A 26,985-nucleotide genomic window follows, 5' to 3' on the forward strand; every position below is an offset into this window, starting at 1 on the left:
GAGTACTTAAGCAACAGGAAACAGCGAGTAACGGTGAGGGGGAAGACATCAGAGTGGCGAGATGTCACCAGCGGAGTCCCACAGGGCTCAGTACTTGGACCCATCCTGTTTCTAATATATGTGAACGATCTTCCAGAGGGTATAGACTCATTCCTCTCGATGTTTGCTGATGATGCAAAAATTATGAGAAGAATCAAGACGGATGAAGATAGACAGAGACTACAGGATGACCTGGATAAACTGGAGGAATGGTCTAGAAAATGGCTGCTGAAGTTCAACTCTGGAAAGTGTAAGGTGATGAAATTAGGCGAAGGGAGCAGGAGGCTGAACACAAGGTATCATCTGGGAGGGGAAATCCTGCAAGAATCAAATAGAGAGAAGGATCTGGGGGTTGATATCACACCGAACCTGTCCCCAGAGGCCCACATCAAAAGAATATCATCAGCGGCATATGCTAGACTGGCCAACATAAGAACTGCCTTCAGAAACTTGTGTAAGGAATCTTTCAGAACCCTGTATACCACTTATGTAAGACCAATCCTGGAGTATGCAGCTCCAGCCTGGAGTCCATACCTAGTTAAACACAAGACAAAGTTAGAGAAGATTCAGCGGTATGCCACCAGGCTCGTCCCGGAACTGAGAGGATTGAGCTACGAGGAAAGGCTAAAGGAGCTGAACCTCACATCCCTGGAAAACAGAAGAGTAAGGGGAGACATGATAACCACCTACAAAATTCTCAGGGGAATTGACAGGGTGGACAAAGACAAACTCTTCAGCACGGGTGGGACACGAACAAGGGGACACAGGTGGAAACTTAGTACCCAGATGAGCCACAGAGACGTTAGAAAGAATTTTTTCAGTGTCAGAGTAGTTAATAAATGGAATGCACTAGGAAGTGATGTGGTGGAGGCTGACTCCATACACAGTTTCAAATGTAGGTATGATAGAGCCCAGTAGGCTCAGGAATCTGTACACCAGTTGATTGACAGTTGAGAGGCGGGACCAAAGAGCCAAAGCTCAACCCCCGCAAGCACAATTAGGTGAGTACAATTAGGTGAGTACACACACACACACACACACACACACACACACACACACACACATACACACACACACACACACAAACACATACACACACACACACACACACACACACACATACACACACACACACACACACACACACACACACACACACACACACACACACACACACATACACACACACACACACACACACACACACACACACACACACACACCCACACACACACACACACACACATACACACACACACACACACACACACATACACACACACACACACACACACACACACACACACACACACACACACACACACACACACACACATACACACACACACACACACACACACACACACACATACACACACACACACACACAAACACATACACACACACACACACACACACACACACATACACACACACACACACACACACACACACCCACACACACACACACACACACACACCCACACCCACACCCACACACACACACACACACACACACACACACACACACCCACACACACACACACACACACATACACACACACACACACACACACATACACACACACACACACACACACACACACACACACACACACACACACACACACACACACACATACACACACACACACACACACACACACACACACATACACACACACACACACACAAACACATACACACACACACACACACACACACACACACACACACACACACACACACACACACACACACACACACACACACACACACACATGTGTGTGTGTGTGTGTGTGTGTGTCACACCTCCAAACCCCTGTCAACTACACCGCAGGAGGGCGTGCCCTCTCCCCAAGCAATCCCTGCTCCCTCACCCCCAGGACTTCTTCCTGACCCAAGCAGGCCTGAGGAAGACCTAAGCCCTCCACCCCCCACCCCACCTCCCCCTGAACCCCTGGCAACTACCTCACAGGAGGAGAAGCCTACCCAAGTAGCAAGGACCATAGAACAACCTCCTACACTTGTAGGGAGTGTGGGTGAAATTGGATATAAGAAAGTGAGCTTCAAGGTAATGTACTCAAACATTGATGGGATTACCAATAAAGCAAGTGAACTGGCAGAAAGGGTGCAAGAAGAAAACCCTGATGTAATAGGACTAACAGAAACAAAATTGTCAGGAGTCATAACAGATGCTGTGTTTCCAAAGGACTACTATATAGTAAGGAAAGAGAGGGAAGGGAGAGGAGGTGGAGGAGTGGCCCTGCTGATAAGGAAGGACTGGAGTTTTGATGAGATGGAAATTCCGGGCTGTGACGGATTCAGAGATTACATAACAGGAACTATAACAATGGGTGGACCTAAGATAATAGTGACAGTCATTTACAACCCTCCCCTAAATGACAGAAGACCTAGACAGGAGTTTGATAGGAACAACATGGCAACTATTAATATAATAGAGAGAGCAGCTTCAGTTGCCTGCAGGAATGGCTCAAGACTCTTAATCATGGGTGATTTCAACCATGGAAAGATAGACTGGGAGAATGGGGACCCACATGGTGGTGCAGATACGTGGCGAGCTAAACTCTTGGAAGTGGCAACAAGGAATTTTCTGAGCCAGCATGTCAAGGAACCCACAAGAATGAGAGGCAATGATGAACCAGCTAGACTCGACTTAATATTCACCCTAAATGAGTCAGAAATAAGGGAAGTCAAAGTTGAAGCCCCCATAGGAATGAGTGACCACAGTGTACTGACCTTTGAGTACTTGGTGGAGGTAGGGATAACCTATCCAAGGATGGGAGTGGAGGGGAAAAGACTGAATTACCGAAGAGGAAAATATGACGAGATGAGGAACTTCCTAATGGGAATACCATGGGAAACAGAACTTAGAGACAAGAATGTGCAGGTCATGATGGATATTGTCACCCAAAAGTGCCAGGAAGCTGCAGACAGGTTTATCCCCGTCCAAAAGGAGAAAAACGAAAAACAACAGAAAAACCCATGGTTCAACCAGGAATGTAAGGTAGCGAAACAACTGAGTAAAAGAACATGGAGAAACTACAGAAATAACAGAACACCAGAGAGCAGGGAGAGGTACCAGAGGGCCAGAAATGAGTACATCAGAGTGAGGAGGGAAGCAGAGAGACAGTTTGAAAATGACATCGCGAGTAAAGCCAAGACCCAACCAAAGCTGCTCCACAGCCATATCAGGAGGAAAACAGCAGTGAAGGAACAAGTGATGAAGCTGCGGAAAGGGGAGAACAGATACACAGAGAATGACAAGGAGGTGTTTGAAGAACTCAACAAGAGATTCCAGGAGGTCTTCACAATAGAACAAGGAGAAGCCCCTGCACTAAATGAGGAGGCGGCAACCTTGGAAACCTTGGAGGAATTTGACCTCACCAGTGATGAGGTCAAAAGGTGTCTGCTGGAGCTAGATGTGACAAAGGCTGTTGGGCCTGATAGAATCTCACCATGGATACTAAAGGAAGGTGCAGAAGCACTAAGTGTGCCACTCTCTATGGTGTATAACAGGTCACTGGAAACAGGAGACTTACCAGAAAGTTGGAAGACAGCTAACGTGGTCCCAATATACAAAAAGGGTGACAGGCAAGAGGCACTGAATTACAGGCCAGTTTCCTTAACTTGTATACCATGCAAGGTGCTGGAGAAGATCGTGAGGAAAAGGCTCGTAGAGCATCTGGAGGGAAATAACTTTGTAACGCACCACCAACATGGGTTCAGAGATGGTAAATCGTGCCTCACAGGGTTAATAGAATTTTATGACCAGGCAACGAAAATTAGGCAGGAAAGAGAAGGGTGGGCCGACTGCATTTTCCTGGATTGCCAAAAAGCCTTCGACACAGTACCCCATAAAAGGCTGTTAAAAAAGTTGGAGCAACAGGCAGGAGTAAAAGGGAAGGTGCTCCAGTGGATAAGGGAGTACTTAAGCAACAGGAAACAGCGAGTAACGGTGAGGGGGAAGACATCAGAGTGGCGAGATGTCACCAGCGGAGTCCCACAGGGCTCAGTACTTGGACCCATCCTGTTTCTAATATATGTGAACGATCTTCCAGAGGGTATAGACTCATTCCTCTCGATGTTTGCTGATGATGCAAAAATTATGAGAAGAATCAAGACGGATGAAGATAGACAGAGACTACAGGATGACCTGGATAAACTGGAGGAATGGTCTAGAAAATGGCTGCTGAAGTTCAACTCTGGAAAGTGTAAGGTGATGAAATTAGGCGAAGGGAGCAGGAGGCTGAACACAAGGTATCATCTGGGAGGGGAAATCCTGCAAGAATCAAATAGAGAGAAGGATCTGGGGGTTGATATCACACCGAACCTGTCCCCAGAGGCCCACATCAAAAGAATATCATCAGCGGCATATGCTAGACTGGCCAACATAAGAACTGCCTTCAGAAACTTGTGTAAGGAATCTTTCAGAACCCTGTATACCACTTATGTAAGACCAATCCTGGAGTATGCAGCTCCAGCCTGGAGTCCATACCTAGTTAAACACAAGACAAAGTTAGAGAAGATTCAGCGGTATGCCACCAGGCTCGTCCCGGAACTGAGAGGATTGAGCTACGAGGAAAGGCTAAAGGAGCTGAACCTCACATCCCTGGAAAACAGAAGAGTAAGGGGAGACATGATAACCACCTACAAAATTCTCAGGGGAATTGACAGGGTGGACAAAGACAAACTCTTCAGCACGGGTGGGACACGAACAAGGGGACACAGGTGGAAACTTAGTACCCAGATGAGCCACAGAGACGTTAGAAAGAATTTGTTCAGTGTCAGAGTAGTTAATAAATGGAATGCACTAGGAAGTGATGTGGTGGAGGCTGACTCCATACACAGTTTCAAATGTAGGTATGATAGAGCCCAGTAGGCTCAGGAATCTGTACACCAGTTGATTGACAGTTGAGAGGCGGGACCAAAGAGCCAAAGCTCAACCCCCGCAAGCACAATTAGGTGAGTACAATTAGGTGAGTACACATGGGGCCCCGTAGCCTGGTGGATAGCGCGCAGGACTCGTAATTCTGTGGCGCGGGTTCGATTCCCGCACGAGGCAGAAACAAATGGGCAAAGTTTCTTTCACCCTAAGTGCCCCTGTTACCTAGCAGTAAATAGGTACCTGGGAGTTAGTCAGCTGTCGCGGGCTGCTTCCTGGGGTGTGTGTGTGTGTGGTAAAAAAAAAAAAAAAAAAAAAAAAAAAAAAAAAAAAAAAAAAAAAAAAGTAGTTAGTAAACAGTTGATTGACAGTTGAGAGGCGGGCCGAAAGAGCAAGGCTCAACCCCCGCAAAAACACAACTAGTAAACACAACTAGTAAACACACACACACACACACACACACACACACAGGTTTAATAGAATTTTATGACCAGGCAACAAAAATTAGGCAGGAAAGAGAAGGGTGGGCCGACTGCATTTTCTTGGACTGTCAAAAAGCCTTTGACACAGTACCGCATAAAAGGCTGTTTAAAAAGTTGGAACAACAGGCGGGAGTAAAAGGGAAGATGCTCCAGTGGATAAGGGAGTACTTAAGCAACAGGAAACAGCGAGTAACGGTGAGGGGGGAGATATCAGAGTGGCGAAATGTCACCAGCGGAGTCCCACAGGGCTCAGTACTTGGACCCATCCTGTTTCTAATATATGTAAACGATCTTCCGGAGGGTATAGACTCATTCCTCTCGATGTTTGCTGATGATGCAAAAATTATGAGAAGAATCAAGACGGATGAAGATAGACAGAGACTACAGGATGACCTGGATAAACTGGTGGAATGGTCTACAAAATGGCAGCTAAAGTTTAACTCAGGAAAGTGAAAGGTGATGAAATTAGGCGAAGGGACCAGGAGGCTGAACACAAGATATCATCTGGGAGGTGAAATCCTGCAAGAGTCAAATAGAGAGAAAGATTTGGAGGTTGATATCACATCGAACCTGTCCCCAGAGGCCCACATCAAAAGAATATCATCAGCGGCATATGCTAGACTGGCCAACATAAGAACTGCCTTTAGAAACTTGTGTAAGGAATCTTTCACAACCCTGTATACCACTTATGTAAGACCAATCCTGAAGTATGCAGCTCCAGCCTGGAGTCCATACCTAGTTAAACACAAGACAAAGTTAGAGAAGATTCAGCGGTATGCCACCAGGCTCGTCCCGGAACTGAGAGGAATGAGCTACGAGGAAAGGCTAAAGGAGCTGAAACTCACATCCCTGGAAAACAGAAGAGTAAGGAGAGACATGATAACCACCTACAAAATCCTCAGGGGAATTGACAGGGTGGACAAAGACAAACTCTTCAGCACGGGTGGAACACGAACAAGGGGACACAGGTGGACACTTCGTACCCAGATGAGCCACAGAGACGTTAGAAAGAATTTTTTCAATGTCAGAGTAGTTAATAAATGGAATGATTTAGGCAGTGATGTGGTGGAGACTAACTTCATACACGGTTTCAAATGTAGATATGATAGAGCCCAGTAGGCTCAGGAATCTGTACACCAGTTGATTGACAGTTGAGAGGCGGGACCAAAGAGCCAAAGCTCAACCCCCGCAAGCACAATTAGGTGAGTACACACACACACACACACACACACACACACACACACACACACACACACACACACACACACACACACACACACAGGCGGGGGTGGGGGGAAAGGTCCTAGAATGGATAAGGAACTACCTAACAGGAAGGAGCCAAAGAGTTACGGTAAGGGGCGAGAAGTCGGACTGGCGAACAGTAACAAGTGGAGTACCACAAGGATCGGTGCTGGGACCAATTCTATTTCTTGTGTATGTTAACGACATGTTTACAGGCGTAGAGTCCTACATGTCGATGTTTGCGGATGATGCAAAGTTGATGAGAAGAGTTGTGACAGATGAGGATTGCAGGATCCTCCAAGAGGACCTGAACAGATTGCAGAGATGGTCAGAGAAATGGCTACTAGAATTCAACACGAGCAAATGTAAAGTTATGGAAATGGGACTAGGAGATAGGAGACCAAAGGGACAGTACACAATGAAGGGGAACAGCCTACCTGTAACGACGCGTGAAAGAGACCTGGGGGTGGACGTAACACCTAATCTATCTCCTGAGGCACATATTAATAGGATAACGACAGCAGCGTACTCTACACTGGCAAAAGTTAGAACATCATTCAGAAACCTAAGTAAGGAGGCATTTAGGGCGCTTTACACTGCCTACGTAAGGCCAGTCTTAGAGTATGCCGCCTCATCATGGAGTCCCCATCTGAAGAAGCATATAATGAAACTGGAAAAGGTTCAGAGGTTTGCAACGAGACTCGTCCCAGAGCTACGAGGGATGGGGTATGAAGAGCGCCTGAGGGAACTGTGCCTTACGACACTAGAAAGAAGAAGGGAGAGGGGGGACATGATAGGAACGTATAAGATACTCAGAGGAATTGACAGAGTGGACATAGACGAAATGTTCACACGGAATAGTAACAGAACGAGAGGACATGGATGGAAGCTTGAAACTCAGATGAGTCACAGAGATGTAAGGAAGTTTTCTTTTAGCGTGAGAGTAGTGGGGAAATGGAATGCTCTTCAGGAACAGGTTGTGGAAGCAAATACTATTCATAATTTTAAAACCAGGTATGATAGGGAAATGGGACAGGAGTCATTGCTGTAAACAACCGATGCTCGAAAGGCGGGATCCAAGAGTCAATGCTCGATCCTGCAAGCACATATAGGTGAGTACATATAGGTGAGTACACACACACACACACACACAGAAAATAAGAAGGTTGATTGAAAAACCTGACTTTAGGAGAGGACATTATGGCAACCTTAGAAAAATGTTTAGTGAGTATAATTTGACAAACTTTTTGCTAGGTAAGGAAATGAATGAGATGTATGTCAAGTTTTGTGAAATATATGATAAAGACACAAAAAAAATTATACCAAAACAGAGATGCAGAACTAGGAAACAGGATTGGCTCAACAGAAATTGCGAGAGGGCCAGAGACCAAAAGACAAAAAATGGAATCAATTCAGGAAGAGGCCAAACCGCAAACATACCAGCGATACAAAGATGCGAGAAACAACTACACGGCAGTGAGGAGAGAGGCAGAAAGAAATTTTGAAAAAGGGATTGCAGACAAATGTAAAACAGAACCAGGTCTATTCTATAAATTCATAAACAACAAATTGCAGGTAAAGGATAATATTCAGAGGTTGAAAATGGGAAATAGATTCACGGAAAATTAAAAAGAAATATGTGAAACATTAAACGAAAAGTTCCAAAGTGTGTTTGTACAAAATGAAATCTTCAGAGAACCAGACACAATATGAATTCCAGAGAACAACATAGAGGTGTCTAGAGACGAAGTGGAAAAAATGCTCAAGGAGCTAAATAAGAACAAAGTACTTGGTCCAGATGGAGTTTCACCATGGGTTCTGAGAGAATGTGCACCTGAGCTCAGCATTCCACTTCAACTGATTTTTCAGGCATCCCTGTTTACAGGAGTTGTAGCTGATGTGTGGAAAAAGACTAACATAGTTCCAATCTACAAAAGTGGAAGCAGGGAAGACCCCCTTAATTATAGACCTGTATCATTGACAAGTGTAATAGTCAAAATATTGGAAAAATAATTAAAACTAAATGGGTAGAACACCTGGAGAGAAATGATATAATATCAGACAGACAGTATGGTTTTCGATCTGGAAGATCCTGTGTATCGAATTTACTCAGTTTCTATGATCGAGCAACAGAGATATTACAGGAAAGAAATGGTTGGGTTGACTGCATCTATCTGGACCTAAAAAAGGCTTTCGACAAAGTTCCACATAAGAGGTTGTTCTGGAAACTGGAAAATATTGGAGGGGTGACAGGTAAGCTTCTAACATGGATGAAAAATTTTCTGACTGATAGAAAAATGAGGGCTGTGATCAGAGGCAATGTATCGGACTGGAGAAATGTCACAAGTGGAGTACCACAGGGTTCAGTTCTTGCACCAGTGATGTTTATTGTCTACATAAATGATCTACCAGTTGGTATACAGAATTATATGAACATGTTTGCTGATAATGCTAAGATAATAGAAAGGATAAGAAACTTAGATGATTGTCATGCCCTTCAAGATGACCTGGACAAAATAAGTATATGGAGCACCACTTGGCAAATGGAATTTAATGTTAATAAATGCCATGTTATGGAATGTGGAATAGGAGAACATAGACCCCACACAACCTATATATCATGTGAGAAATCTTTAAAGAATTCTGATAAAGAAAGAGATCTAGGGGTGGTTCTAGATAGAAAACTATCACCTGAGGACCACATAAAGAATATTGTGCGAGGAGCCTATGCCACGCTTTCTAACTTCAGAATTGCTTTTAAATACATGGATGGCGATATACTAAAGAAATTGTTCACGACTTTTGTCAAGCCAAAGCTAGAATATGCAGCGGTTGTGTGGTGCCCATATCTTAAGAAGCACATCAACAAACTGGAAAAGGTGCAAAGACATGCTACTAAGTGGCTCCCAGAACTGAAGGGCAAGAGCTACGAGGAGAGGTTAGAGGCATTAAATATGCCAAAACTAGAAGACAGAAAAAAGAGGTGATATGATCACTACATACAAAATAGTAACAGGAATTTATAAAATCGATAGGGAAGATTTCCTGAGACCTGGAACTTTAAGGACAAGAGGTCATAGATTTAAACTAGCTAAACACAGATGCCGAAGAAATATAAGAAAATTCACTTTCGCAAACAGAGTGGTAGACGGTTGGAACAAGTTAGGTGAGAAGGTGGTGGAGGCCAAGACCGTCATTAGTTTCAAAGCGTTATATGACAGAGTGCTGGGAAGACGGGACACCACGAGCGTAGCTCTCATCCTGTAACTACACTTAGGTAATTACACACACACATGTGACTACATGTGACTTATGTGACTACATAAAAGGCACCATGACAATGTGAGGACCAAAAGTGGTAGTAGCAGTAATATACAACCCTCCGCCAAATGACAGAAGACCCAGGCAAGAGTATGAAAACAACAACACGGCAGTTAACACTATAATTGAGAGGGCAGCCTCTGCTGCCTGTAGAAATAGATCCCATCTGCTCATCATGGGTTGACTTCAATCACGGAACGATAGACTGGGAGAACAAGGAATCGCATGGAGGTGAGGATAAGTGGAGAGCCAAACTAATGGAGGTGGCGACAAGAAACTTTCTAAGCCAACATGTCAGGGAATCCACAAGGATGAGAGGAAACGATGAACCAGCGAGACTCGACCTAGTCTTCACTCTGAACGACTCCGACATAAGAGAAATCGGTTTCGAGGCCCCAGTAGGAATGAGCGACCACAGTGTACTGGTAATTGAGTATCTGGCTGAAGAAGGGTTATTGAACTCTTGGAGGGGTACTGAAAACAAAAAGCTGGCATTCCGAAATGGAAACTATGAGGAGATAAGAAAATTCCTAACAGATATAACATCTGGGGAAAGACGGCCCAAGACATGATGGACAACATCACGCAGAAGTGTAAGGAAGCAGCAAACAAGTTTGCCCCAGTCCAAAAAAAAACCAATGAAATGCAGATGAGAAACCCATGGTTTGATCAGAGAGGTAGGCTAGCTAAGCAGCAAAGTTAACGGGCACGAAGAAACTATAGAAATAACAGGACACTTGAGAGCAGAGAAAGGTACCAGAGTACCAGGAATGAATATGTCAGGTTGAGAAGAGACAGGAAGGCAATATGAAAATGACTTCGCAAGCAAGGCAAAGACTCAGCCTAAATTGCTGCACAGCCACATCAGGAGAAAAACAACAGTAAAGGAACAGGTTATGAAATTAAGGATAGGGGCAGACAGATTTACTACAAACGGCAAGGAACTGAATAAGAAATTCCAGGAGGTCTTCACTTTTCTTCACTCACGAGGGAATAGTTAACCAGGAACCACTAGAAAAGTTTGAGGTTACCAGTGGGGAAGTAAGGAAGCTTTTACTAGAGTTGGATGTGACAAAGGCTATTGGCCCAGATGGAATCTCCCGTTGGATACTAAACGAAGGAGCAGAAGAACTGTGCCTGCCACTCTCCATAGTGTATGACAAATCCCTGGCAACAGGGGAACTGCCAGGAATTGGAAAGCGGCTAATGTAGTCCCAATATACAAGAAGGGGGATAGACAGGAGGAACTGAGCTACAGGCTAGTGTCCCAGACTTGCATACCATGCAAACTGATGGAGAAGAGTGTGAGAAAAAAGCTAGTGGAACATCTGGAGAGAAAGAACTTTGTAACACAGCATCAACATGGGTTAAGGGATGGCAGGTCCTGCCTCAAAGGGTTAATTGAATTCTACAACCAGGCAACAAAAATCAGGCAAGAAAGAGAGGGGGTGGGCAGACTGCATATTTTTGGATTACCAGAAAGCCTTTGACACAGTACCACACAAGAGGCTAGTGAAAAAGCTGGAAATGCAAGCAGGAGTGAAAGAAAAGGTACTCCATTGGATAAGGGAGTACCTAAGCAACAGAAGACAGCGAGTCACTTTGAGGGGTGAGGTCTCAGATTGGCAAGACGTCACAAGTGGAGTCCCGCAGGGGTCAGTCCTTGGACCTATACTGTTTCTGATATATGTAAAGGATCTCCTAGAGCGTATAGACTCGTTTTTCTCACTGTTTGCTGCTGATGAAAAAATTATGAGGATTGAAACAGTGGATGATAGTAGGAGGATACAAGATGGCCTAGAGTCTAGGCCATCTTGTATCCTCCTACTATCAACATACATTTGTTGAACTATTCACTCAGTCTGTCTAGGCCCTAGACAGACTGTCTGTCTAGGCCCTAGACAGACTGAGTGAATAGTTCAACAAATGGCTGCTAAAGTTCAACCCTAGTAAATACAAAGTAATGAAACTAGGCGGTAGAAATAGGAGGCCAGACACAGGATACAGAATGGGAGATGAAGTACTTCATAAAACGGAAAGAGAGAAAGATCTAGGAGTTGATATCACACCAAACCTGTCTCCTGAAGCCCACAAAAAAAGAATTACGTCTGCGGCATACGCGAGGCTGGCTATCAGAACAGCCTTCAGGAACCTGTGTAAGGAATCATTCAGAATCCTGTATACCATATATGTATGACCAATCCTGGAGTATGCGGCCCCAGCATGGAGCCCGTACCTTGTCAAGCACAAGACGAAGCTGGAAAAAGTTCAGAGTAATGCCACTAGACTAGTCCCCAGAACTAGAGGCATGAGTTACGAGGAACGGCTGCGGGAAATGCACCTCACGACACTGGAAGACAGAAGAGTAAGGGGAGACATGATCACTACCTACAAAATCCTCAGGGGAATTGACAGGAAAGACAATGATTTTTCGCTTTGATCGCAATATCGTTCTCATAATTTCTTTCCGATGCTCTTCTTATATTAATGTAATCGATCCTACCTCTGTTGCATCTGATACTGTTGTCCTCTATCCTTTGTCTTCTGTACTTCCTCCACTCTCGCCTGCTGGCCATTTTTGCTTCCTGACACTCTCTATTAAACCATGGGTTATTATATTCCCTCTTACTTTTTTCATTTACTATTGGTATAAATCTCTCTTCGGCCTCCTGGCATTTCCGTATGACTCGATCTATCATATCTTGGCCTGTTTTTCCACTAATTTCTTCCTCCCACTGCACTTCTCCCATATTGTCCCTTATCCTCCAATAGTCCCCTTTCCTGTAATCAACTCTCCTTTCCCAGATCTCTTGTCCCTTGGCCACAAGTTTGAATTCCATCATGTAGTCAAAGACTAGGACACAATGGTTGGTGGCCCCTAAAGGTATTTCATGCTCCAAATTCTCCGACAATATACATTAGGTGTGTGTGTGTGTGTGTACTCACCTATTTGTGCTTGCGAGGGTTGAGCTTTGTCTCTTTGGTCCCGTCTTTCAACTGTCAATCAACTGGTGTACAGATTCCTGAGCCTACTGGGCATCACACACACACACACACATCTGTGTGTGTGTGTGTTTAGGTGCTCGTGTGTGTGTGTGCGCGCGCGCATGCATGCCTGTCATCTGGCTTGCCTCAGGGTGTTTAAGTGAGAACTTAACAAATATGCCAAAAATGAGCAATCGACTACTTGTAGGTTAATTATTTCTGGGCGTTATAATAGCATTAGAGCATGCTAGAGTGTTAATATACAACCCATTCTCCTGTTTAGATAGTTCCTATTGTGACGGTCGTCAACAGTCAGAATTTATGAATTCTTAACTTTTAGAAAGTAGTATACTGACTAATAAGGAATTCTCTTAAAATAAATGAATCTAAAACACAAACGTAAATATTCTTAGAACTAGTATAGCAAACATGTGTACCATATTAGGCCTCAGACATCTTGTATTAGGCCTAGGAAGGTTAGGATAGGTTAGTTTAGTTGGTCAAAGCAACACAGGTAAAAAATAGTTTTCCGGTTTGTCCAATTCAATAGTTAAGATTTATACGTTCTAATTGAGTTGTACGTCGGTATATATACTATGATCCTCATCGTTACTATGAGTACTGCTAGAACAGGAGGATGGCCTGTAATATATGACCTCTCTCAACACATAATTTATTCGATTTCAATAGATTTGGCTTTAATGTGTTAACCTAACCTAACCTAACCTTCACCACCTCTCTGAACAACGTGTACTGGTTCGAGGCTAACCTAACCTTCACCACCTCACTGAACAACGTGTACTGGTTCGAGGCTAACCTAACCTTCACCACCTCACTGAACAACGTGTACTGGTTCGAGGCTAACCTAACCTTCACCACCTCACTGAACAACGTGTACTGGTTCGAGGCTCCTCTCCTCATGTTCCAGGGTTTACCTTTTGTCCCAAACCTAAATAAACATTCTCCCTTATTCCTCGTATTTTATGTTTTCCTATTGTTCAACATTGTGATGCTGTTTTCATCTTTTTGTTTTGCAACCATGTCATTCCTCCGGGCAAATACATGCTAGCTTATAGCAACCAAGTCATTCCACCCGGCCAGCTCGACGCAACCAGCCACATTGTAGTTCCCATTGTTAGTTTTATTCCTATTTTCTGTTCTTTCTCAGGACGGTCTGAAGAGGCGCATGGCTCAGCTCAAGGACTCCATCGAGGAGACCAACAACGCTGTCGACAAGGAGAGGGAGAAGAATGTCTCTCTCTTGCACCTCATCTTCCCTCCAGACATTGCCAAGCGGCTCTGGCTAGGTGCGTATTGTGTATGTTCTGGCTAGCTCAGTATTTTGTATTTTCTGGCTGAGTATTTTGTATGCTCCTTCTAGGTGTGTATTGTGTATCTTCTGGCTACCTGAGTATTTTGTATTTTCTGGCTAGGTGAGTATTATATATATTCTGGTTAGGTGAGAATTATATACATTCTGGTTAGGTGAGAATTATGTATGTTCTGGCTAGGTGAACATTCTACCTGTCCTACATGTGGGCTCTGGCTTGGTGGCCACTACAAATCTGCAGTGAACAAATCGCGCTGTTCTATAGCCTTGATAGTTCTGTATTGTTTTATATTACATATACTGTAATTTCCCCTCATCTTACCATGGGAAGCCTGCTACTCACATATTTTATATATTCTCCGCCAAATCATAAGTTTTCGCATACTTTAATCAAAATTTATTATGGTAAGTCTAGTGACATAGGAATTCTTCATGTTGAACACTTGGAAGGGAGAGTTCACCCTAATTCCTTGCAAACCCCCCCCCCTTCTTGTTTACACTTGAGAGGTAAACATTAAGATATCTCTGTATCCATGTCAGTATTTAAGGGAGATTTTGACCTAATTCCCGATATTTGGTAGCTGGCTTAGAACAGATACAGAGAGAGAGAGAGAGAGAGAGAGAGAGAGAGAGAGAGAGGGGGGGAGAGAGAGAGAGAGAGAGAGAGAGAGAGAGAGAGAGAGAGAGAGAGAGAGAGAGAGAGAGAGGGGGGGGGGGAGAGAGAGAGAGAGAGAGAGAGAGACAGAGAGAGAGACAGAGAGAGAGAGAGAGAGAGAGAGAGAGAGAGAGAGAGAGAGAGAGAGAGAGAGAGAGAGAGAGAGAGAGAGAGAGAGAGAGAGAGAGAGAGAGAGAGGGAGGAGAGAGAGAGAGAGAGAGAGAGAGAGAGAGAGAGAGAGAGAGAGAGAGAGACAGAGAGAGAGAGAGAGAGAGAGAGACAGAGAGACAGAGAGACAGAGAGACAGAGAGACAGAGAGAGAGAGAGAGAGAGAGAGAGAGAGAGAGAGAGAGAGAGAGAGAGAGAGAGAGAGAGAGAGAGAGAGAGAGAGAGAGAGGGAGGGAGAGAGAGAGAGAGAGAGAGAGAGAGAGAGAGAGAGAGAGAGAGAGAGAGAGAGAGAGACAGAGAGAGAGAGAGAGACAGAGAGACAGAGAGACAGAGAGACAGAGAGAGAGAGAGAGAGAGAGAGAGAGAGAGAGAGAGAGAGAGAGAGAGAGAGAGAGAGAGAGAGAGAGACAGAGACAGAGACAGAGACAGAGAGAGAGAGAGAGAGAGAGAGAGAGAGAGAGAGAGAGAGAGAGAGAGAGAGAGAGAGAGAGAGAGGGAGGAGAGAGAGAGAGAGAGAGAGAGAGAGAGAGAGAGAGAGAGAGAGAGAGAGAGAGAGAGAGAGAGAGAGAGAGAGAGAGAGAGAGAGAGAGAGAGGGAGAGAGAGAGAGAGAGAGAGGGAGAGAGAGAGAGAGAGAGAGAGAGAGAGAGAGAGAGAGAGAGAGAGAGAGAGAGAGAGAGAGAGAGAGAGAGAGAGAGAGAGGGAGAGAGAGAGAGAGAGAGAGGGAGAGAGAGAGAGAGAGAGAGAGAGAGAGAGAGAGAGACAGAGAGACAGAGAGACAGAGAGAGAGACAGAGAGAGAGAGAGAGAGAGAGAGAGAGAGAGAGAGAGAGAGAGAGAGAGAGAGAGAGAGAGAGATAAATATCATATAACCAGGAGTTCTATGCCCCAGGGGAGGTGATCAAGGCACAGAAGCAGGACGAGGTAACGATGCTCTTCAGTGACATAGTGGGCTTCACCTCCATCTGCTCCACAGCCACGCCCCTCATGGTCATCAACATGCTCCAGAACCTCTACACCGAGTTCGATGCCTACTGTGGCAGGCTGGATGTCTACAAGGTAGGACCCCTCGCTCCTTCACCCCTACACGGGAGACAGACAGACAGACAGAAACGACAATGATTGTTTACCCGTGAGACTATGTATTTAGGTACCAGTTCCTAATCATAAGTTAACACAGTATTGATAACGTACAGGTCGGTGTTCACGAGAATAAACTGTTGCGTGTTAATCTAGATGCCATAACGAGTGAGCAGGTCGTAACGAGTGAGCAGGTCGTAACGAGTGAGCAGGTCGTAACGAGTGAGCAGGTCGTAACGAGCATGTTGTAGTAATATCAAATGTTCGTGAACTTTAATTGTCGTCTCACTAACCACACCCAGGTGGCCAATGGTGTTGAGGCGTCAAGGTGGAGGTTGTTGGTGCTGGCCGGAATGAGGCCTTGTGTGTGAGTGTGAGTGTGAGGTGGGCCTTGTGTGTGAGGTGGGCCTTGTGTGAGTGTGTGAGGTGGGCCTTGTGTGTGTGTGTGAGGTGGGCCTTGTGTGTGAGGTGGGCCTTGTGTGAGTGTGTGAGGTGGGCCTTGTGTGTGTGTGTGAGGTGGGCCTTGTGTGTGTGTGTTACGAACCCGGATCCAGCGTCCGTGCCTGGAGCAGTGACAAACACGCCATCTGTGGGTCAGCTCCCGAAACCCCCGCCAAACGAACGACGACACCTAGTGAGGACAGCGTGTACTGGCCTCGAGAACCAGTTTCCAGTCTGGTTCAGCACTCAACACCGCCGCTCCTGACCTCTGGTGAGGTGGTGCTCCGACGACAGCGCCATCTATGGAGTGGATATGTCGGGCGTTTGTATCTGAGCCTGTGAGTGTGGTGTATTAGTGTCCCGGTAATTAATGACGTGTCTGCTTACAGAGCCGACCTGGGACCACTGTGTTGAAGGTGGAGTCAGTCTACCCGAGGCAGCCAGTCTCCATACTGTCCAGTTTGCTGCAGCTGTTGTGACGTCGTCCCCCCGGAAGAACTCTGTGGTGTGTTAAGCCTGCCAGTGGAGTGGCAGTGGAAGGATTTACCCGGGACCGACGGTTGGAGACGATAATCCACTGGGGTATTGAGGACAGGAGGGTGATTGGTGATATCACACGAGACTCCTGTCTAGGGCGTACCCCCTTTTATCGTTCGTGGAGTGGCCGTGCCAGCCTTGGTGGCTCAGTACCTGCCAGCAGACCTGCTGGACGTGTGGTTGACGGCCTCCACGACGGTGCCCCCAGTGGACCTGTGTTGTGGCTGACCTGTGGCCAGGGTAGACTCGGCGTTCTCAGAGGACACGTCTTGAGGCCACGAAGAAAGCACCGCGGACTCAGCACCTAGCTTCGAGGATCCATAGTCTCCAGCAGAAGACTACAGTGTCGATCCCCTTGTAAAGTGTTAATACCCCTCCCCCTTGTGTACTCTTTTACTTTATATATATTAAACGGTGAAGGTGAACATTATATTATATTAAGTTCTTACCTTTCTTTCCCTACTCCTTTTAAGTTACTTGCGTCACGGATCGCATCCCTTGATAGCCTCTACTGGCTTGGGGCCGGATATATATCTTCCTCTAACTACATCAGAGTAAGAACCCCGTTGCGTCCCGAGAGGGCCGTAACAGTGTGTGAGTGTGAGTGTGAGGTGGGCCTTGTGTGGGTGTGTGTGTGAGGTGGGCCTTGTGTGTGTGTGTGAGGTGGGCCTTGTGTGTGTGTGAGTGTGAGTGTGAGGTGGGCCTTGTGTGAGTGTGTGTGTGTGAGGTGGGCCTTGTGTGAGTGTGAGTGTGTGAGGTGGGCCTTGTGTGAGTGTGTGAGGTGGGCCTTGTGTGAGTGTGTGAGGTGGGCCTTGTGTGAGTGTGTGAGGTGGGCCGTGTGTGAGGTGGGCCTTGTATTCACCTAGTTGTATTAACCTAGTTGTATTCACCTAGTTGTGCTTGCGGGGGTTGAGCTCTGCTCTTTCAGCACGCCTCTCAACTGTCAATCAACTGTTTCTACTACTACTATTTTTTTTCCACAACACACACACACTCACCAGGAAGCAGCCCGTGACAGCTGACTAACTCTCAGGTACCTATTTACTGCCAGGTAACAGGGGCAAAGGGTGAAAGAAACTCTGCCAATCGTTTCTCGCCAGTGCTCGGGATCGAACCCAGGACCACAGGATCACGTGTTCAGCGTGCTATCCGCTCAGCCACCGGCTCCCCTTCCCACATATACGCACACACACACCGGTGAGTGCATGTGTGAGTTGAGCCTTGTGTGAGTGTGTGAGGTGGGCCTTGTGTGAGTGTGTGTGTGTGAGGTGGGCCTTGTGTGAGTGTGTGTGTGTGAGGTGGGCTTTGTGTGAGTGTGTGTGTGTGAGGTGGGCCTTGTGTGAGTGTGTGTGTGTGAGGTGGGCCTTGTGTGAGTGTGTGTGTGTGAGGTGGGCCTTGTGTGAGTGTGTGTGTGTGAGGTGGGCCTTGTGTGAGTGTGTGTGTGAGGTGGGCCTTGTGTGAGTGTGTGTGTGTGAGGTGGGCCTTGTGTGAGTGTGTGTGTGTGAGGTGGGCCTTGTGTGAGTGTGTTTGTAAGGTGAATCTTGTGTGAGTGTGTGTGTGAAGTGGGCTCTGTGTGAGTGTGTGTGTGTGTGTGTGTGTGTGTATGTGTGTGTTTGTGAGGTGGGCCTTGTGTGTGTGTATGTGTGTGTTTGTGAGGTGGGCCTTGTGTGAGTGTGTGTGTGTGAGGTGGGCCTTGTGTGAGTATGTGTGTGTGAGGTGGGCCTTGTGTGAGTGTGTGTGTCTGTGAGTTTGGTTTTGTGTGTGTGTTTGTGAGGTGAGCCTTATGTGAGTGTGTGAGGTGGGCCTTGTGTGAGTGTGTGAGTTGAGTTTTGTGTTAGTGTGTGTGTGTGTGAGGTGGGCCTTGTGTGTGTGTGTGTGTGTGAGGTGGGCCTTGTGTGTGTGTGTGTGAGGTGGGCCTTGTGTGTGTGTGTGTGTGTGAGGTGGGCCTTGTGTGAGTGTGTGTGTGAGAGTTGGGTTTTGTGTTAGTGAGTGTGTGTGTGAGGTGGGTCTTGAAGTCACCTAATTGTTCTCACTTAATTGTGCTTGCGGGGTTGAGCTTTGGCTCTTTGGTCCCGCCTCTCAACCGTCAATCAACTGGTGTACAGATTCCTGAGCCTACTGGGCTCTGTCATATCTACATTTGAAACTGTGTATGGAGTCAGCCTCCACCACATCACTGCCTAATGCATTCCATCTGTTAACTACTCTGACACTGAAAAAGTTCTTTCTAACGTCCCTGTGGCTCATTTGGGTACTCAGTTTCCACCTGTGTCCCCTTGTTCGCATACCACCCGTGTTAAACAGTTTATCTTTATCTACGCCGTCAATTCCTCTGAGAATTTTGTAGGTAGTGATCATGTCTTCCCTTACTCTTCTGTCTTCTAGTGTCGTGAGGTGCATTTCTCGCAGCCTTTCTTCGTAACTCATTCCTCTTAGCTCCGGGACTAGCCTAGTGGCATATCTCTGAACATTTTCAAGCTTCGCCTTGTGCTTGACAAGGTACGGGCTCCATGCTGGGGCCGCATACTCCAGGATTGGTCTTACATATGTGGAATTCAATGTTCTGAATGAATCCTTACACAGGTTCCTGAAGGCAGTTCTGATGTTACCCAGCCTCTCATATGCCGCAGTTGATATTCTTTTGATGTGGGCTTCAGAAGACTGGGTTGGTGTGACATCAACTAGATCCTTCTCTCTGTCCGTTTCATGATGGACTTCCTCTCCCATTCTGTATCCTGTGTCTGGCCTCCTGTTTCCACTGCCTAGTTTCGTTACCTTACATTTACTCGGGTTGATCTTTAGTAGCCATTTGTTGGACCATTCATGCAGTCTGTCTAGGTCATCTTGTAGTCTCATATTGTCTTTCTACGTCTTAATCCTCCTCATAATTTTCGCATCATCAGCAAACAATGAGAGGAATGATTCTATTCCAACTGGAATATCATTTACATATATAAGAAACAGTATGGGTTCAAGGACTGAACCCTGCGGGACCCCACTGGTGACGTCTCGCCAATCTGAGACCTCATCTCGCATAGTGACTCGCTGCCTTCTGTTAATTAGGTACTCCCTATTCAATGGAGTACCTTCCCTTTCACTCCTGCCTGCATCTCCAGCTTTCGCACTAGTCTCTGATGTGGCACTATGTCAAAGGCTTTCTGGCAATCCAAAAATATGCAGTCATCCCACCTATCTCTTTCTTGTCTGATTCTTGTTGCCTGATCGTAGAATTCAATTAATCCTGTGAGGCATGACCTGCCATCCCTGAAACCATGTTGGTGTTGTGACACAAAGTTCCTTCGCTCCAGAGGTTCGATTAGCTTTTTTCGCACAATTTTCTCCATTAGCTTGCATGGTATGTAAGTTAGGGACTCTGGCCTGTAGTTCAGTGCCTCCTGTCTATCCCCCTTCTTGTATATCGGGACTACGTTTGCCACCTTCCAAATTTCTGGCAGTTCACCTGTTACCAGTGATTTGTTATACACCATGGAGAGTGGCTGCTTCCTTCCTGCCACTCTTCTGCAGGAGCAGAAGCGGAGGGCTCCTGCTCATTCCTTTAGTATCCATGGTGATATTCCATCCGGGACTATAGCCTTTGTCACATCCAACTTTAGCAAAAGCTTCCTTTCATCCCCACTGGTAATCTCAAATTCCTCTAGTGGTGCCTGGTTAATTATTCCTTATCTTATCTCTGGGACTTCTCCTTGCTCTAATGTGAAGACTTCCAGGAATTTCATATTGAGTTCCTCGCACACTTCTTTGTCGTTTGTAGTGAATCTGTCTGCCTCTATCTTCAGTTTCATTACCTGTTCCTTCACTGTTGTCTTTCCCCTGATGTGGCTGTGCAGCAATTTGGGTTGGGTCTTAGCCTTGCTTGCTATGTCGTTTTCATATTGCCCTTCTGCCTCTCTTCTCACCCTGACATATTCATTCCTGGCTCTTTGGTAACCTTCTCTGCTCTCATGTGTCCTGTTATTTCTATAGTTTCCCCATGCTCTTTTACTTTATTGCTTAGCTAGCTTACATCTCTGATTAAACAATGGGTTTCTCTTCTGCATTTAATTGTTTACCTTTTGGGCCAGGATAAACTTTTCTGTTGCCTCCTTGCACTTCTGCGTGATGTATTCCATCATGTCTTGGGCCGTCTTTGCCCTTAGCTCTGATTCCCATTGTGAGATTTGTTTCTACGCCTACCTCAAGCATAGAGCACTGCACACTACAGATATGTCTACTCTAAGCATGAGACCAATAGAAAAAGGAAAAGCGGGAGCAAACCGCCAGGCTTGGGGTGAAAAACTAGGGTGAAAACCTGTCCACTTAGGCCGCTTGTTCCTCCTAGTTAAAAAAAGGACGTTAAAAACCAATAAAGGGTAACCGACGGGTTCTCACAATCAAATATTTGTATTTGATGTGGTGCTATGAATTGGAATTCGAATTTCCCAAGAACTGCCGTCATTAAAAAAAAAAAGATCACATTATACGATTTATACGAAAAGATGAACACTCGTATACAGCAGAACATGGGTGGAAAAGAATGGTTGAAGGGTTGACATCAAAGACCGTTTTCTATAACATAAAAATTTATTTACAAGAGACTAAACTACTACAACATCGAGTTTACGTTACGTTAATGTCCATCAAGTGGCACTGTAACAACAACTAAATACCAACGACTCCGGTCCATTGCTGTGCGGCTGCGTACTGACCTGACCTGAACACAGGTGTGCCCTCTGACGACACAATATTGCAAACAAATAATTCACAAGCCTAGTTTACACAACAGTGAGTGATTCGTTACGTTAATGTCCATCCAGTGCAACACAGCTATTCAACAGCCCCTCGAGAAATGACAGCAGTCTCCATCTTGCTGACACTTCGGGCTGACTAAATGAACTAACTGAACAATGATGCCCACTGATGACACAAGCTTGCAATCAATATTGTCACGGCTTCACGGTGACCAGATACTATAATCACAATCTTACGTGTCCTCCACCCGTACAGACGAGATACCCACGTAACTAGGCGGGTAGTCCAACAGTGACCCCCCTATCACAACCTAATGTAAACACTCTTTGCAACTCCCTGCAAGAAGTTGCACTGTAAACAGTAAACACAGCCAGGCAAGGTGGGATTCTGAGACACTTCTCCAGTAATCCCCAAGTTACTTAACTCTCGTCACCAGATGATAAACAAAAAAAATGCCTCAATCAATTACAAAATTGATTACGTGATTAATTACGTTAATTAACTGTCCTCAGCAGTCAGCAACAAAGTTCTCTACGTTAATCACCAACACTTGTCTCCCTCAGACAACAACATGATGGTACTCTACGTTAATCATCAACACTTGTCTCCCTCAGACAACAACATGATGGTACTCTACGTTAATCATCAACACTTGTCTCCCTCAGACAACAACATGATGGTACTCTACGTTAATCATCAACACTTGTCTCCCTCAGACAACAACATGATGGTACTCTACGTTAATCACCAACACTTATCTCTCTTAACACAAGTCAACTTGTTAACAATAACTCAAAGTCTCTTACATTACATCACACTTGACTCCTTTCAAGTATTCAGTGAGTAATTCCTAATTAATGTCAAACGGACCACTAATTAAATCCCAATCGAGTTACGTTAACTACGCCTACCACTATCTTGGTAGCTTCTCAACAGTCTATGTCAAAATTTACTTTAATGAGTGTTAATTACCCTCATTAACCCCGAGCAATTAATTAACTATCACCAGGACCGATAAATAATCATAAATAAATACGTGTCACTCCTCACTGCCTCAGCAGGTCTCATCAAACACTGTGAATTCACAGACGAGGTGTTAATTATCCTAATTACCCTAATTTACATGAGCGCCTCTTAATCCACTATTACCAAGCAGGATATTATTAATATAACGAGTTATGCTAGCTCCATGTCCTCGCTTTACCGAGTCATCAAGACCTTTGACATTAATTACTCTACTAATTATCATGAACCACTAATTGCTATACCCCAGAAAGGTAATTAGTATCGAGCAAATTACGTTAACACAAATACTGTCAGACTTTGACAGTTCCTCCCCACTATGTGAATTCATGATGAGAATGCTAATTAAATAATTAGCTAGAGTGGTCAATTAGTTGTCACATGGACAATTAATTGCACCTGTGAGGATTTGAAACGTATCTCAACAAGCTCCACACTGTTTTCCTTAACAGCTCTCTCATTAAGTAATGTGCAACCCCTTATAAAGTTAATTCCCCTTAATTAACTCTCACTGAATCCTAAAGTCCTCAACACAACTTAAAGAAGCACGAAGTAACCCCAGGTTACATAGGTCACACTTACAGTGGCATAACAACATAAATGCACTACCCACACACGGTTGCAGCTTCTCTGCAACACGGTAATTACTGTACCCACACAGTAATGACACACGGTTTGGCAATACAAAAGTATACCTACATTACTGCCCCCTCTAATCTTGCAACAGTTGCAAGGAACTACTGTGTGGAGTCACTACTCTAGCAAAACAATTTACGTTAACATAAGGCACTGTCGCTGCGCTGACAGCTGGCACTAATTCTCCTAATTAAGCAGATTAACCAATCAATTGCTTGCTTTCTCATTAAGTACTGTGAATTCCCCTGAATAGTGAGAGGGACCTCCTTAAATCATCAACACAGCTCCTAGAGCAGTAATATAACGTATACCAAACAATAACACTGCCCAAACATACAAACATAATGATGCCGTCAGCATACCCCACATGCTAATGACATCATTAGGCAATCAGTCAGGAATCACATTTACTGACTCACCACACAACACCGTAATAATATACATGCAAATGAAACACATGGAAATGGTACACATTAATCAATGATCATAAATCAAATAGCTTACCCATCATTCATCCACATAAATTGACATAATTATAGAGACCTCAGGGTGTCCACTGACAACCCTACTACACTGGCCTGCCTACCTCTGTAAATGGTATAATTAACATGCGGCAACATGGCATTAATCTTGACTCTGAAAGATATATATGGTATCGACAGATCAACGATCACTTACATGGTAGAAATATCTACACTGACCGGTTTACATACTCGAGTCAGTCTACACACAAAATATATCTATAAACATCTACATGTGTGGTCTGTGTATAACATACACCCTCACGTACATCACAGACAGTCATCATGACGTCAGTACAGACAGCTGCCTCTCAGCTGTTTCCCCTCGCCTGGCAGGCGCTACGAGACAACACAGCTGGTACCGGAATTAGCATTAGTCCAGAGACACTGCATACATTACAATATAATGAGTACTCACGATTACCACTCTCTTTCATTCACTCCCCCGGTCACAATCACACTTGCTGAAGAACTCCTACCTCGCTCCCACGTGCGTCGACTAGGTGTGGCCCTAGGGAGTGTGACCAAGGCATGTGGGGCCACCCCATGGCCCTAAGGGGGTGGCCATTAGGAGCGCGAGGCGGTCGCAGTGCCCCACCCAGGATGAGGTGGCGAGTGGGGTGGCAGGTGTGGCCCACAGGCAGGTGGCCAGGGTGTGGCCATCACGTGACCCCACGGTGTCTGACCACGGAGCGGTGCGGCGCGCACATGGGGTTGCCTCAGGCTGGCTGGTGGCCTCAGGTGTACACAACATAGAACACTAATGGTGCAGTGATTTACACCAATTCAAAAGCAGCACTGCAAAACCTAAGTAAAAATCGGGCAGAAAATCTTGCAATAGTCGCTGAAATTAAGAGAGCTGTGAGAGTACTTACCAACCAGGGAAGAGTCATCAAGTTTCTGTGGATCCCCTCCCATGTTGGAATATGTGGGAATGAACGAGCAGAGGTACTGGCTGCTGAAGGCGCTGAAGGAGGCCATATTTAAGACTCCTGGCTAGTCTTAAACGATGGTCCTTAGCATAAGCTTTCATCCAACACCACACAAGTGCTGGTAGTGTGAAAACTCTTGTCTAGAGTGCACCCTACACTCTAGCCTAATCTAGAAAACTAGCTGAGGGAATTTCCATTCCCTCACACCCATGTTTTATCCGTTAGGAATTTTCTTATCTCTTCATAGTTTTCCCTTACGGAATGCTGCCCTTATGCTTTCAGTTCCCTTTCTCGAGTACTTTAGCCCTTCTTTGAACAGATACTCAAACGTCAGTCCACTGTGATCGCTCATTCCTACTGGGGCCTCGAAGTCAATTTCCCTTATGTCGGAGTAATTCAGAGTGAAGACTAGGTAGAGTCTCGCTGGTTCATTATTTCCCCTCATTTGTGTGCGTTCCCTGACATTGAGGCTTAAAAAGTTGTTTGTTGCCACCTCTAGTAGTTTAGCTCTCCATGTTTCCTCTCCTCCATGTGGTTCCTTGTTCTCCCAGTCTATCCTTCCGTGATTGAAGTCCCCCATGATGAGCAGAGGGAGATCAAATTCTACAGGCAGCAGAGGCTGCCCTCTCAGTTATATTGTTAACTGCTATGTTGTTTCTGTTATACTCTTGCCTGGGTCATCTGTCGTTTGGGGGAGGGTTATATATCACTGCTACTACTACTCTTGGTCCTCTCATTGTCATGGTGCCTGTTATATAGTCTCTTTTAACCCCTCGAAGCCTTGGATAACCATCTCCTTGAAACTCCATTCCTTTCTCATGAGTAGAGCCACTCCACCTCCTCCACTACCCTCCCTCTCTTTCCTTAATACAGTGTAATCCTGGGGGGGAACACCGCATTCGTTATGATTCCTGAGAGTTGAATTTCCGTGATTCCAATTACATCTGGGTTCACTTCTTGTGCTCTTTCCTTAAGTTCACTTTCCTTACTTATAATCACCTCTATGTTCGAGTACATCACCTTGAAGCTGACTCTATTCTGTCCATCCTCAGTTTCTGTTGATTCCACTGGAGTAGGCAAACCTGGAGGGTCTGGGATGGGTAGGGGGAAGGGAGGGGACCTGGGTTGTGAGTAAATCCATGTTCCCTTTACTGGAAGTAAAGGAGACCTGGATTCTGAGGGGGCCTGGGAGGATTTGGTTTGGAGTGGGTGGGAGCGAAGGGAGGGCTTGGGGTGTGGAGGAAAGAGGGGGGGCTAGTGGGTTAGGGGAGGAGGGAGAGCTTCAGGGGTGGGGAAGAAAGGATGGCTTGGGGGGGAGGGGGAGAAAGGAGGTGTTGTGGGGGCAGGAGAGAAGGGAGGGTGAGGGAGAAAGGAGGGCTTAGTGGGATGGGGGAGAAGGGAGGGCTTAGGGGAGTGGAGGAGAACGGAGGGGGATAGAGAGGGTGGGGGAGAAGGGAGGGCTTAGTGTGGTGGGGGAGAAGAGGGGTGGGTAAGAAATGAGGGCTTGGGGGAATTGGGAGGGTTTGGGGAGATAGAGAGGGGATGTCTAGAGGAGTGGGGGGAGTGGGGGAAGGTGGTCCAGGTGGCCACTTAGTGGTAGGCTCGTAGGGGCTGGGGCAGGTAGGGCTTCTATTGGATGGGAGGTGGGTGTGATGCTCCTCCCACTGGGGCTGTTGAACTGACTGTGGAGGGTTCCCCACTCCCCTTTGGGATCGTAGGGTTCTGGGCTGTGGTTCCCTGATTCCTGTCTCTCTCCCTGCACTCCTTCCTTGCTGCTGCTGCCCTCAATCTCTCCTCCCTTGTCATATCCCTCTGCAGGTATTCCTTTTTGAACTTCGGTACATTGAATAGGCTGCTCTTCTTTGCTAAGATTTCTTCTTTTGTGTCCTAGCTTTTGAAAACCACTTTTATCAATCGATCTCTGTCCTTGTTGTACTGGCC

The 26,985-nt window shown here is 45.7% G+C and overlaps 1 protein-coding gene across 1 annotated transcript in view; it reads left to right on the forward strand.

Annotated features, from left to right (window-relative positions):
- Positions 1-26,985, forward strand: part of Gycalpha99B (guanylate cyclase 1 soluble subunit alpha 2) — a 183,324-nt gene that overhangs the window by 148,009 nt on the left and 8,330 nt on the right. The window contains exons 7-8 of the mRNA XM_069327558.1: positions 14,144-14,282; positions 16,018-16,184. Coding sequence (XP_069183659.1) covers positions 14,144-14,282; positions 16,018-16,184 — 306 coding nt within the window. The remainder of the gene's footprint in view (positions 1-14,143; positions 14,283-16,017; positions 16,185-26,985) is intronic.

This window comes from Procambarus clarkii, chromosome 19 (assembly GCF_040958095.1).
Source record: "Procambarus clarkii isolate CNS0578487 chromosome 19, FALCON_Pclarkii_2.0, whole genome shotgun sequence".
Lineage (NCBI taxonomy): Eukaryota > Metazoa > Arthropoda > Malacostraca > Decapoda > Cambaridae > Procambarus > Procambarus clarkii.